Below are 13,453 nucleotides of genomic sequence, written 5' to 3' on the forward strand. Positions count from 1 at the left end.
TCAAAGAGGAGAAAAGCAGCGCTGTGGTGGGAGGAGTTTACCTCAGGTAGCTGATTTTAAATGAAAGATTTAACCCGGAGACAAACATTCAGGACATTCAGGACATTTCATACTTACTGGGCCCATAATAGTAGCTTGCCAATGAAACACTGAAAAAGAGAAAGAAGAGTTAATGAAGCGCCAGGCTCCCGCCTCGGTGTGTAAAAAGAAGTAAAAGCCGGTCTTACTGTCTTCCCCGACGGGCCCGGCGGAGCACTGAGCCGGAGGATCTCTGGACAGGTCGGTCAGCTCCTGCAACACGTTCACATCGTTACATCTGTGGCAGCCAATCAGCTGACATCGTTACTCTCATTCCTATTTAAAGAGACGCTGGCGTCTCCCACTCGCTGAGAAAACCCTGAATGCAACATCAGCAGCTTCTTTTGTTCCGTTTCCTTCTTCTGAACCCGACGGCTCCGAGCTGCTGTTAGTGTTCACAGCTTTACTTTATTCCTGTTCAGATCCACTTATTTTCTCCCGGTTCTTGTTTTTTTTATTACTTCTAAATGCATTTAATTATAAATACAGAACAAACCAGACAAATGATACAATGTGACCATCTCACATGTCAACATGGTGATAGTTAGTGACACCAACGAAGAAGAAGCAGAGAAAATTATGCTGAAGGTGCTGAGATATGGAGGAGGAATAAAAAGTGAGGGACGCAACGGGGACCTTCCGACGCTACGGGGACCTTCCGACGCTACGGGGAACCTCCGACGATACGGGAACCCTCCGACGCTACGGGGACCCTCCGACGCTAGGGGGACGTAACGGGGACCTTCCGACGCTACGGGGACCTTCCGACGCTACGGGGACCTTCCGACGCTACGGGGACCTTCCGACGCTACGGGGACCTTCCGACGCTACGGGGACCTTCCAACGCTACGGGGACCCTCCGACGCTACGGGGACCTTCCGACGCTACGGGGACCTTCCGACGCTACGGGGACCCTCCGACGCTACGGGGACGTAACGGGGACCTTCCGACGCTACGGGGACCTTCCGACGCTACGGGAACCCTCCGATCCTACGGGGACCTTCCGACGCTACGGGGACCCTCCGACGCTACGGGGACCCTCCGACGCTACGGGGACCCTCCGACGCTACGGGGACCCTCCGACGCTACGGGGACCTTCCGACGCTACGGGGACCTTCCGACGCTACGAGGACCTTCCAACGCTACGAGGACCTTCCGACGCTACGGGGACCTTCCGACGCTACGGGGACCTTCCAACGCTACGGGGACCCTCCGACGCTACGGGGACCTTCCGACGCTACGGGGACCTTCCGACGCTACGGGGACCCTCCGACGCTACGGGGACGTAACGGGGACCTTCCGACGCTACGGGGACCTTCCGACGCTACGGGAACCCTCCGATCCTACGGGGACCTTCCAACGCTACGGGGACCTTCCGACGCTACGGGGACCCTCCGACGCTACGGGGACCCTCCGACGCTACGGGGACCCTCCGACGTTACGGAGACGCTACGGGGACCTTCCGACGCTACGGGGACCTTCCGACGCTACGGGAACCCTCCGATCCTACGGGGACCTTCCGACGCTATGGAGACGTAACGGGGACCTTCCGACGCTACGGGGACCCTCCGACGCTACGGGAACCCTCCGATCCTACGGGGACCTTCCGACGCTACGGAGACGTAACGGGGACCTTCCGACGCTACGGGGACCCTCCGACCTTCCGACGCTACGGGGACCCTCCGACGCTACGGGGACCTTCCGACGCTACGGGGACCTTCCGACGCTACGGGGACCTTCCGACGCTACGGGGACCTTCCAACGCTACGGGGACCTTCCGACGCTACGGGGACCCTCCGACGCTACGGGGACCCTCCGACGCTACGGGAACCCTCCGATCCTACGGGGACCTTCCGACGCTACGGAGACGTAACGGGGACCTTCCGACGCTACGGGGACCCTCCGACCTTCCGACGCTACGGGGACCCTCCGACGCTACGGGGACCTTCCGACGCTACGGGGACCTTCCGACGCTACGGGGACCTTCCGACGCTACGGGGACCTTCCAACGCTACGGGGACCTTCCGACGCTACGGGGACCCTCCGACGCTACGGGGACCCTCCGACGCTACGGGGACCCTCCGACGTTACGGAGACGCTACGGGGACCTTCCGACGCTACGGGGACCTTCCGACGCTACGGGAACCCTCCGATCCTACGGGGACCTTCCGACGCTATGGAGACGTAACGGGGACCTTCCGACGCTACGGGGACCCTCCGACGCTGCGGGGACCCTCCGACGCTGCGGGGACCCTCCGACGCTAGGGGGACCCTCCGACGCTACGGGAACCCTCCGATCCTACGGGGACCCTCCGATCCTACGGGGACCTTCCGACGCTACGGAGACGTAACGGGGACCTTCCGACGCTACGGGGACCCTCCGACCTTCCGACGCTACGGGGACCCTCCGACGCTACGGGGACCTTCCGACGCTGCGGGGACCCTCCGACGCTAGGGGGACCCTCCGACGCTAGGGGGACCCTCCTACAACCTTCTACAACCCCCTCTCTGTAGATGAATTGGTCAGTCATTTCAATAACTCCTGCACCACTATTTTAGACTCGATTGCACCCGTGAGGTACAAAAAGAAGACTCCGCCTCCATGACTGAGCGAAGATCTTCGGCTCTTAAAGAGACAGAAGTGGAAACAGGACAAGCACAGAGGCTCCCCTGCTTCCCCCTTTCTCCCGTCAGAAGCTGCTCTTACAGTAAATCTGACGAACACAACATGGATCCAGAGGACTGGAAGTGCGACACCAGGACGGACGCAGGTTTCATTCTGGTTCTGAAGATAAAAGAGTTCTGAAGCAGGATGAACTCTGACCCAGAGGAGTTGTTGTTGCTCCTCTGAGGACTGAGAGGCACAAAGTCCAGTCAGTGTTAAAATAACCTGTTAACTAAAGGGTGAAGCTGTCGGGTTACGGGCTAAACTCGGCACACAGTCCATTAAACTCCAAACATCTAAATATGTCTGAGCCTCACTCAGAGAAAACAGATGTTTCTGTATGAAAACACAGGTGGAGGCTTCATTTCATCAGGATAATCAGAAAAATAATGAATAAAAACTATAAAAGCTCTGCTGGGGTTTCTAACCAGGAAGGATTATTTAATCAGATCCATCAGCGTATCGATCACTTTATTAATCTTATCATCAAAGAAAGGGTGGAGCTCACAGAAAAGGGCGGAGCTCACAGAAAGGGCGGAGCTCACAGAAAAGGGCGGAGCTCACAGAAAAGGGCGGAGCTCACAGAAAAAGGCGGAGCTCAAAGAGGGCGGAGCTCGCAGAAAGGTTGGAGCTCAAAGAAAGGTTGGAGCTAACAGAAAGGGTGGAGCTGAACACCTGAAAGAACTGTCCTTTAAAGTTAATAAAGATCCAGACTCAACATTCAGGTTTTGAACCACGTTGAGTTTAACATTTAACTGGTTCAGTGACATTAAAAACAAACAGAGTTCTGATGTGTCAGCAGAACCTATTTTTACCCGAGTCCGGATCAGGATCTGGGGGGGGGGGGGGTCGTATTTCCAGCCTGGAGCCAAACTGTTCGTTGGAATGTGACTCAGAGCTCGGCTCATCTTTCAGGTTCTGGAGGCAAGAAGCAACACGACTTCAGCGGGTCGGGGGGGTGACGGAGGCTTATAGATCCGACCGGTCGGGGGGGTTTAAAGCACACAATATATGCACAGAACAAACTGAAATCCACTCAATTCCCCCCCAGAGGATCGGTTTTAAGTTCCTGCTTCAAACCGAAGCTGTTCTGATTAATATCTGTGATTATTGATCAGTGATTGATCGAAATATAACGGCAGACGGTGGTTTATCTGAAGAAAAAGGCTTAAAAGGATTTAAATCTGCAGCTCAAAGAAATTCACCTGAATTTTGAAAATAAGGTCAAAACAAAGAACATTTTCAGTCTGTTTTATGAATATTTTCACTTTTTTCTGACTGATTTCTTCTCGATATTCGGACTTTATTCCTGAAACAGAAGTTCTGACCCTCAGTCATAAGAACTGAAGTCATTTCAGGTTTTAAAGCAGTTTGAATTGGACCCGGTTCTGAATCACATCACATTTAAACTCGTGGATAATCTGTTCTGATCCGTTCTTTTACAGGATTTTACCGACTTTATTCCAGCTCATCAACAAGCGGTTCTGAATCACATCAACACGGTTCCTGAGAGGTCAGAACTCCAGGAACGTTTGCCGGGTCAGAACTCCAGGAACATTTGCCGGGTCAGAACTCCAGGAACAGTTTCACAGATTCTGGTTTAAACCAAAGTCGGCAGAAATGATGCAACCTGCCCTGAGACAGAGCCCGAAATGTTCTGACTCCTGGTTCTGTAGGACCAGAGGTGAAATGAAACTGGGCCTTCTTGTGCCAAAGCAAGAGTCCAACTCACAGCTCGATGTGGTTCTGATTCAACACCAGCTGAACTGTGAGGTCAGAGGTCAACACTTCTGAGGGTGAATCGGTTCTGAGCTTCTGACAATTCCACCACAGAAGAAGAAGTAGGCGCCGCGTTTCTACTGTTAAAACTTCCGTTTTATGACTAAATTGGATCTGATTCGATGTTTTTGACTTTAAAACAGAGTCGAAAAACATCGGATTTAATTTTCAGTTCGATCTCAAAGGTTAAATCTGAGCGATTCTGTGTTTTTTATCCCGTTACGGTTCAAAAATTAATCATTCAGCTTCCAACACAGTGAGAGTTACAAAAGATTAACGAATAAATCAGCTGATCACAGGGTTTTATCAATAATATCTTTATAAAATGTAATTAATTAGACCTTTATTATCGGAAAAAACACTGAATAAAGACTTAAAATCAATTAAAGAAGCTGCAGAAGCTGAAAGTTGTGTTCGTTTAAATGAGAATAAAGACGTTTGTGGTCTTTTAACCAGAAACTGATCGATATTAACTTGGATAAAATCTGTCCTGTGAACATCTGCAGCTGCACATCTGGATATCAAGAGATAACTGGGGACGTTTTATGGGAAACTTTATTGGAAATACTACATTTATGGGGCAAACAGTTCCTGCCATGAATAAAGTGTGTAAATAGGAACTGATCTTATGCTCATTTTTCTGTGGAACCAGTTAAAAAAAAAGGGATTTATTAATAAAAGTGATATTTTAGTTATTCTGTGGCAGGGTTTCCTCATTAATCTGATGGATGTTCCTCCACCCTTGGGTGTGGAGGTGCCTGCAGGACAGGTAATAACAGCAGTAATAATAACGATAACCAGGTAAACTTCAGATAACTAGCAGCTCAGACGAAAATCACAACAGGATGGAGTCAACTTCCACATATTTTGGACAGAACCGTCGAACCTTTCAGTGTCAGGCCCGTCAGAACCTCCGAGCAGTGGACTCTCACACAAACGTGCCCGTCGGAACCGCTCACACTCGGGCTCGGCTCACAGAAACGACGGGACGTGTTCCCTGATCGTTGATTCTGCTGGCGTTTGTGTTTTATGGGCAGCACCGTTAAGGCTAAGGCTGCTAGCTGACATGCTAACACAAGCTACACACGACGGCCCCTGCTTGAAAAAAATACTCCAAGAGAGTGCGTTTTACCTTAGAAATCCGTTTTAAAGCCATTGTGTCTGACAGGAGGGACCGGCTGTCGAGGAGGTGGTAGTGGTAGTGGTGGAGGAGGAGGAAGAGGAGGAAGAGGGCAGGCCAGCTAGGTGACGCTAACTAACTAGCATCTAGGACTTCGCTAGCTTTTATGGTTGGCTAAGCTAGCTAGGTGGCTACACATACGCCAGTGAAACTACACCGGTTTCTGGGTAAATCTCGTCTTTTTCACCGACTGCTGCTCACTGTGGAGACGAACTCTCCAGCACGTCAGCCCCGAATTCAGGCTGACACTTCACTAACGAACCGGAGCGACCGCAGCAGCTCAAAATGTCTTCCGTTACACACAGCAGATACGAGCGCACCGGGAGCAAGAGGTCTCACTCCGACTTATTTTCGCGAAACCGAAAAACTCCAACAACGCGATGCCAGCACAGGCGGATCCACCTGCTGCGGGGCCCCGGGTCGAGACTTGGTTCTGGCCCCCAGCACCCAAACAGTGGCGTTAAAATAACCCTCAGATGTACATATTATTTAATTTTTATATGCTTTATATAACAGCTTTGTAGTTTATTTTGAACTCTTGAAAACATTTGAGTGTGTTTTTTTTTATGTTACTGAAGCAAATATATGAATAAAAATGGTGAGGAAACAAGTCCAAAAATAATAATTAACCAAATCAGTAAATGTTTTACTTTAAAATGAAAACGTAAGGGGAAAACTGTCGTTTTTAGAATAAAACTAACAATTAAATCGATATAAAGTAATGTCTGTATTTAAATTTGCTTTCTGATGGCGAGCAAGGTGCAGGGAGTCAGCTCAAAGAGAACAGGTAACTCCTGCTGACACCTCACTTCTTCTTCTCTGCAGGAAACAAACACGTCTGTTTCACTCATAAAACACACTCAATGTGTACAAAAAACAACTTTTATTTAGAAAAAAACAGTACAACCAATTATAGCTCGTGATGAACTGTACAGTGCAGGCGTGGACATAAATATCTGCTCTAAAACAGAAACTTTGGTTTCACACTGATGGAGAGAAGCAACTGCTCACATCTTTGGACTACAACTCCCACAATGCCTTGCTTTTTTTTTTAGTTTCCGGGTGCTGAAACACATCAACCTCCTCATGAGACAAAAGAGTGCCGACGCATGAAGTTCAGTTCATGACGGACAGACGAAAAGAAGTTAAAAACGTGGAAAATCAAATGTTTAAACAAGCGCAGCGAGAGCTCCAGATGTTTTCAGGTTTGTGACGGTGTGTGTGTCCACGGGAAGACGAGCTGGTGTGTGTAGGTCGGTTTTGGCTGGTTCTGAAGCGTCTGAGCTCAGGATCAGACTCTGGAGCAGCCTGAGGCGGGTCCCCTTCTCCTCCAGCTCCTCCAGAGCTGATCCCGGGTCGGAGCTGGGCGAGACGTCCAGGAGCAGCAAACGATCACACACCAGCAGCTCTGGACTCAGACAGACCAGAAAACATCTGAAGCTTCCTCTTTACAATCATTCGAGCTGAAGTAGCACCTTTCCCTGCAGACTCACTGCTGAGCTTCATCAGGACAAAGTCCACAGAAAATCCCTCAAAACGACACCTCCAGAACAGTTCTGGGCTTCTTAAGGCACTTCTTCTGTCTGCGGATGTGTTTTGTGACCGGATCGTGGCCCAGAACCAGAACCAGACCCGGCCAGGTTCAGTTTTTCTGTCCGGTCCATGAAGCAGCAGTTTAGCCTCAGTTTGTTTCATTAGATCTGTACAGAAGGTTTGATCAGAAACCGCCAGGAGCAGGAGGAGTGGGTGATGGAGGGATGAACTGTGCTGTCCTCTGATGAAAACCCGCCATCAGATGGCTACGCCGTGGAGAGCTCCACGCCGCTGTCACAGACGCCGCTGTCAATCCGAACGTCCACCTTCAGGTCTTGAACCTGCGCGCTCAGATCCTCGCCTGCGGACACAAATCAAATCTGAGCGACCCGTCGCCACGGTGACAGCTGCAACATCAACAATAACGCGACGGCGTGCGGCCTGCTCACCGGTGGCGTCGGCTGCTGGAGTTTCCAGGCTGTGGCGCAGCGCCTCCTCCAGGAGGCTCAGAGCTCGGCACTCTCCCACCGACCTCAGACCAGCCAGCAGATCTCTGACCGTCCCGCCTGAAACCTGCGGAGCAAACAGACTCGTTTCTTTCAGAGAAGAAGAAGAAGAAGAAGAAGAAGAAGAAGAAGAAGAAGCGTCTTTATTGGCTGTAAGGTGACCCTTCAGCATCAGGTTCAGTTCTATCGTAAGAAGTTTTCAGGTGGATACAGCTTCCATGAAACAGTTTTACTGCTTTTTTTAAATCAAACTCATATTTTCTGTTTCCATCCTGCAGTTTTTTGCGTAAAGCAACAAAAATCTCCAGCAGTGTTTCGATGTTTCCTGCTTCAAATGATCAGCTCGTCATCCAGCTCTGCAGCGGCCCGATAAGGACAATAACCTTTGAATCAGGCGGCGGAGAAACACTGTTCTGCAGGAAGACCGGAGAATTTGGCAGCTTTGCAGCTCTTTAGCGCCCCCTACAGCGGTGGAGGGTAACAGCACTGCCATGAAAGAGCTTCAGGCTGAGGAATGTGGATAAAAAGGTTGGTGAAGCTACTTTAAACTGAGTCAGACGCAGAGTTTTAAGGTTCACAAACTTCTCTGGTGTTGCTTTAAGGCATGAAGGTATTTTCATTCACTGTTGACAGAAGAGAGAAGAACGCCACGGTGACCATCCATTAATCATCCATCTATCCATCATCCATCATCCATCCATCCATCATCCATCCATCCATCCATCCATCAATCCATCCATCCATCCATCAACCATCCATCATTTTCATGGGTTTTTGGGGGTTAAATCAAATAAGCAGTATTTTTCTTCCTGTTTATATTTATGAACGACCTGCCAGAGTCACGTGACCGTGCATGTGTGTGTGTGTGCATGTGTGCATGTGACCGTGCATGTGTGTGTGCATGTGACCGTGCATGTGTGCATGTGACCGTGCATGTGACCGTGCATGTGACCGTGCATGTGACCGTGCATGTGTGCATGTGTGCATGTGAGTGACCTCATAGCTGTCCAGCAGGGTTTTGGCAGGCGAGGGGCTCAGTCTGAAGGCCATGTTGAGGATCCCGAGGCCCAGACTGTGAGCCAGATTCTCCCAGCATCCTTCACTCTCCAGAGCGCTGCACATCGCCTGCTTCACCGCCACGTCCAGGCTCGCCAGGTCGCCTGCACGTGCACAAACACACACGCACGGTGCAAAAGGAACAAACACGTGTGAAAGTTGATAAGAGCGGAGCGAAGAAGAGGAACGATCAGGGCGGCGCTCACCTTGAGGAGGGATGAGGGAGCTGTGAGGAGTCTTTGGTTCGTAATCTTTACCGTTCAGAAGATCCAACACCTGACACACACACACACGTGCACACACACACGTGCACACACACGTTGCACGGTTTCAGTTTCAGTAAAAGTTTCAGCACCAGAACAAGAAGTCGTGTTCCAACACACCTGAGCGGTGGCGGCCATGTTGAGCGGAGTCGTTCCGGGGATGTAGCCTTCATCGTCCTCATCCTCATCACAGCACTCCTCCTCCTCCCTGAAGAAGAGCGGCTCAAAGTTCTCCCTCTGAGGGTCGGCGCCTGGAACCCAAACATCCACACGCTGAAACTCTGGATTCGGACTGGATTCTGGTACCTGAACCCCCCAGAATCCCTCAGGAAACACACTCGGGAACCTTCTCCAGGTCCAAAACACCCGCAGCCTGCATGGCCAAACTCCCATGATGCCTCAGTAACTCTCTGTGAGGGTAAAGGTGTGGTCCACTGCTCCAGGACCTGGGACAACACCACCCTGCTGCTCCTGGATCTGAGGTTCAGGAACTGATCTGAGCCCTTTTTCTCTTTAAATTGGACCCCTACAGAAGGAGGGACCCCCCTGAAAACCCTGCTCCAACCTGTTTTTACATCACTTCAGTTTACCTGCAGCCATCAGGAGAGCCGTGAGCTTGATGGAGCCCCGCCCTGCAGCCACGTGGAGGGGGGTGGAGCCATTGAAGGTGCAGCTGTCCACCTTGGCGTTTCCCTGCCAACAGAAATACAAAAAACTAAACTCAATTCGACCTGATGAGTTGTTTTTGTCTCAGATTTGGCGTTTTTATCGTGTTAAAGTGATGTTTTGGACCTTTGTGACTCGTCCACATGAACAAAAATAAACATTTTATACACCAGAGTACAACCAGGACCGGGTGAGGTCCCGGTTTGGACCTGGCGTTTACCTCCAGCAGCAGGCAGCCGGCCAGCGACACGTTGTTGGTCTCGGTGGCGAGGTGCAGGGCGGTCCGTCCACTGCTGCGCTCCTGAGCCTCAACGTTGGCCCCACCCTCCAGAAGTTCCCTGAGTGAAGACAGCTGATTGGCCAGAACCGCCATGTGGATCGCACACAGTCCTGTAACCATGGAAACACTCAGTGGGTCCACATGATGAGATTAACTGGATTACAGTTGGGTTCTGCTCCTTATCTGAGGGTAATTATCCTTGGATATATGGCGGTGAATGAATGGAATCACTGGCACAAAGCAGGTCATACCCCGGTACCATAGGTGGCGCTGTCCCCATTTCAGCTATCGCTAATAGAGCCACTTCCTGTTGGCGTCTTCACCGCCAACAACAACAAACTCAGGCATTCAGAAAGATGGAAACGAGTGAGACGGAGCGGAAAACACTCCATATATGCAGAATTTTGTGTGGCGCCCAAATGTGGGGCCACACGGGGTCGGTTGAAGTTAAGATTAGAGTAGGTTAAGATTAGAGTAGGTTAAGATTAGAATAGGTTAAGATTAGAGCAGGTTAAGATTAGAGCAGGTTAAGATTAGAGTAGGTTAAGATTAGAATAGGTTAAGATTAGAATAGGTTAAGATTAGAGTAGGTTAAGATTAGAGTAGGTTAAGATAAGAGTAGGTTAAGATTAGAGTAGGTTAAGATTAGAGTAGGTTAAGATTAGAATAGGTTAAGATAAGAGTAGGTTAAGATTAGGGTAGGTTAAGATTAGAGTAGGTTAAGATTAGAATAGGTTAAGATTAGAGTAGGTTAAGATTAGGGTAGGTTAAGATTAGAGTAGGTTAAGATTAGAATAGGTTAAGATTAGAGTAGGTTAAGATTAGAGTAGGTTAAGATAAGAGTAGGTTAAGATTAGAGTAGGTTAAGATTAGAATAGGTTAAGATAAGAGTAGGTTAACATTAGGGTAGGTTAAGATTAGAGTAGGTTAAGATTAGAGTAGGTTAAGATTAGAATAGGTTAAGAATAGAATAGGTTAAGATAAGAGTAGGTTAAGATTAGGGTAGGTTAAGATTAGAGTAGGTTAAGATTATAATAGGTTAAGATTAGAGTAGGTTAAGATTAGAATAGGTTAAGATTAGAGTAGGTTAAGATTAGGGTAGGTTAAGATTAGAGTAGGTTAAGATAAGAGTAGGTTAAGATTAGAGTAGGTTAAGATAAGAGTAGGTTAAGATTAGAGTAGGTTAAGATTAGAATAGGTTAAGATAAGAGTAGGTTAACATTAGGGTAGGTTAAGATTAGAGTAGGTTAAGATTAGAGTAGGTTAAGATTAGAATAGGTTAAGAATAGAATAGGTTAAGATAAGAGTAGGTTAAGATTAGGGTAGGTTAAGATTAGAGTAGGTTAAGATTATAATAGGTTAAGATTAGAGTAGGTTAAGATTAGAATAGGTTAAGATTAGAGTAGGTTAAGATTAGGGTAGGTTAAGATTAGAGGTGGTTAAGATTAGAGTAGGTTAAGATTAGAGTAGGTTAAGATTAGAGTAGGCTAAGATTAGAGCAGGTTAAGATTAGAGTAGGTTAAGATTAGAGGAGGTTAAGATTAGAGTAGGTTAAGATTAGAATAGGTTAAGATTAGAATAGGTTAAGATTAGAGTAGGTTAAGATTAGAGTAGGTTAAGATTAGAGCAGGTTAAGATTAGAGTAGGTTAAGATTAGAGCAGGTTAAGATTAGAGCAGGATAAGATTAGAGTAGGTTAAGATTAGAATAGGTTAAGATTAGAGTAGGTTAAGATTAGAATAGGTTAAGATTAGAATAGGTTAAGATTAGAGTAGGTTAAGATTAGAATAGGTTAAGATAAGAGTAGGTTAAGATTAGAATAGGTTAAGATTAGAGTAGGTTAAGATTAGAATAGGTTAAGATTAGAGCAGGTTAAGATTAGAGTAGGTTAAGATTAGAGTAGGTTAAGATTAGAGCAGGTTAAGATTAGAGTAGGTTAAGATTAGAGCAGGTTAAGATTAGAGTAGGCTAAGATTAGAGCAGGTTAAGATTAGAGTAGGTTAAGATTAGGGTAGGTTAAGATTAGAGTAGGTTAAGATTAGAGCAGGTTAAGATTAGAGTAGGTTAAGATTAGAATAGGTTAAGATTAGAGTAGGTTAAGATTAGAATAGGTTAAGATTAGAATAGGTTAAGATTAGAGTAGGTTAAGATTAGAGCAGGTTAAGATTAGAGTAGGTTAAGATTAGAGTAGGTTAAGATTAGAATAGGTTAAGATTAGAGTAGGTTAAGATTAGAGGTGGTTAAAATTAGAGTAGGTTAAGATTAGAGCAGGTTAAACTAACATCTTCCACAGCTTTACGTCACAGAAGATGCACGAACTCTGAACTGTTACATATCAAACTGCATCGCACAAACCCCCCGGATGACGAGCAAACTCGGTAATTCTGCTGCACAGACCGGCATTAAAGCAGCACCTGTTCATAGAAACTGGAGGAGCAACAACACACTGACTAAAACACCTCACAAACTACAGAGAAAACACTGCTGAGACACTAAGAGGACTCACACAGGCCCCCCACTGTCTGTACATCCAGAGAGATTCACTCTCCAGGAACATCAGGCGTTCCTGTGGGCCTGATGGAGTACCTGGTAAAGCATGTGCCGACCAGCTCTCAGCAGTTTTTCCTAAGATCTTTAATCTCCCACTGACCCACGCCACCGACCTTAGGCCATCCGCCATCACACCTTAACCCTGTGGCGTCCGTGAGGGACCTCAGTGACTGAGGATGCCGTCCCCACGCTGCTCCGGGCCGTCTGGAGGCTGTTCTTTAAGGTCGGGCCCACAGCTCAGCACCAGGCTGTGTGCTGAGCTCACTCCTGTTGCCATCGACACCCAGGAGTCCCAGGAGTCCCAGGAGTCCCAGGAGTCCTAGGAGTCCCAGGAGTCCCAGGAGTCCCAGGAGTCCCAGGAGTCCCAGGAGTCCCACGAGTCCCAGGAGTCCCAGGAGTCCCAGGAGTCCCAGGAGTCCTAGGAGTCCCAGGAGTCCCAGGAGTCCCAGGAGTCCCAGGAGTCCCACGAGTCCCAGGAGTCCCAGGAGTCCCAGGAGTCCCAGGAGTCCCAGGAGTCCTAGGAGTCCCAGGAGTCCCACGAGTCCCACGAGTCCCACGAGTCCCAGGAGTCCCACGAGTCCCACGAGTCCCACGAGTCCCAGGAGTCCCACGAGTCCCACGAGTCCCACCCATCTCGCCAACACAATGGTTAAATATGCAGATGACACCACCTTGGTGGGCCAGGGAAGACGCGGCATCCTACGGGGACGAGGTGCAGAGGCTGACAGGTGTGTCACAAACAACCTGAAAGAACCAGGCAGGTGGTCACCGACTTAAGAAGGCGTAACGCCGGCCCCGCCCCGTCTTTCTGAAGCTGCTCAGCAGCTGACCAAAGGAAGCTCCACAGGGTGGTAAAATGGATGCCAGCTGCTGAGGCCTCTTCAGACCAGAGTTCAGG

At 48.8% G+C, this 13,453-nt stretch overlaps 2 protein-coding genes across 4 annotated transcripts in view; both read right to left on the reverse strand.

Moving 5' to 3' along the window:
• The window catches only part of LOC140317651 (ubiquitin-conjugating enzyme E2 2-like), a 211,570-nt gene extending 205,546 nt beyond the window's left edge, over window positions 1-6,024 (reverse strand). For 2 of the 3 annotated variants that reach the window (XR_011917785.1, XM_072395126.1), the window contains exons 1-3: window positions 5,655-6,024; window positions 228-291; window positions 118-149 (exon numbers count right to left, since the gene is read on the reverse strand). Coding sequence is in view for 2 of the 3 variants with exons in the window: in XM_072395126.1 (XP_072251227.1) it covers window positions 118-149; window positions 228-291; window positions 5,655-5,678 (120 nt within the window). In the remaining variant the exon portion in view is untranslated. The remainder of the gene's footprint in view (window positions 1-117; window positions 150-227; window positions 292-5,654) is intronic. The other variant, XM_072395127.1, reaches the window with a different exon arrangement.
• A 1,387-nt stretch (window positions 6,025-7,411) lies between these two features.
• The window catches only part of nfkb1 (nuclear factor of kappa light polypeptide gene enhancer in B-cells 1), a 52,666-nt gene continuing 46,624 nt past the window's right edge, over window positions 7,412-13,453 (reverse strand). Inside the window, exons 18-24 of the mRNA XM_072395123.1 lie at window positions 9,947-10,116; window positions 9,651-9,753; window positions 9,181-9,311; window positions 9,004-9,073; window positions 8,738-8,901; window positions 7,685-7,808; window positions 7,412-7,596 (exon numbers count right to left, since the gene is read on the reverse strand). Of these exons, the coding sequence (XP_072251224.1) occupies window positions 7,502-7,596; window positions 7,685-7,808; window positions 8,738-8,901; window positions 9,004-9,073; window positions 9,181-9,311; window positions 9,651-9,753; window positions 9,947-10,116 (857 nt within the window). The 3' untranslated portion in view covers window positions 7,412-7,501. The remainder of the gene's footprint in view (window positions 7,597-7,684; window positions 7,809-8,737; window positions 8,902-9,003; window positions 9,074-9,180; window positions 9,312-9,650; window positions 9,754-9,946; window positions 10,117-13,453) is intronic.

Source organism: Leuresthes tenuis, unplaced genomic scaffold, assembly GCF_036924035.1.
Source record: "Leuresthes tenuis unplaced genomic scaffold, fLeuTen1.0.hap1 SCAF_11, whole genome shotgun sequence".
NCBI classification, from domain to species: Eukaryota; Metazoa; Chordata; class Actinopteri; order Atheriniformes; family Atherinopsidae; genus Leuresthes; species Leuresthes tenuis.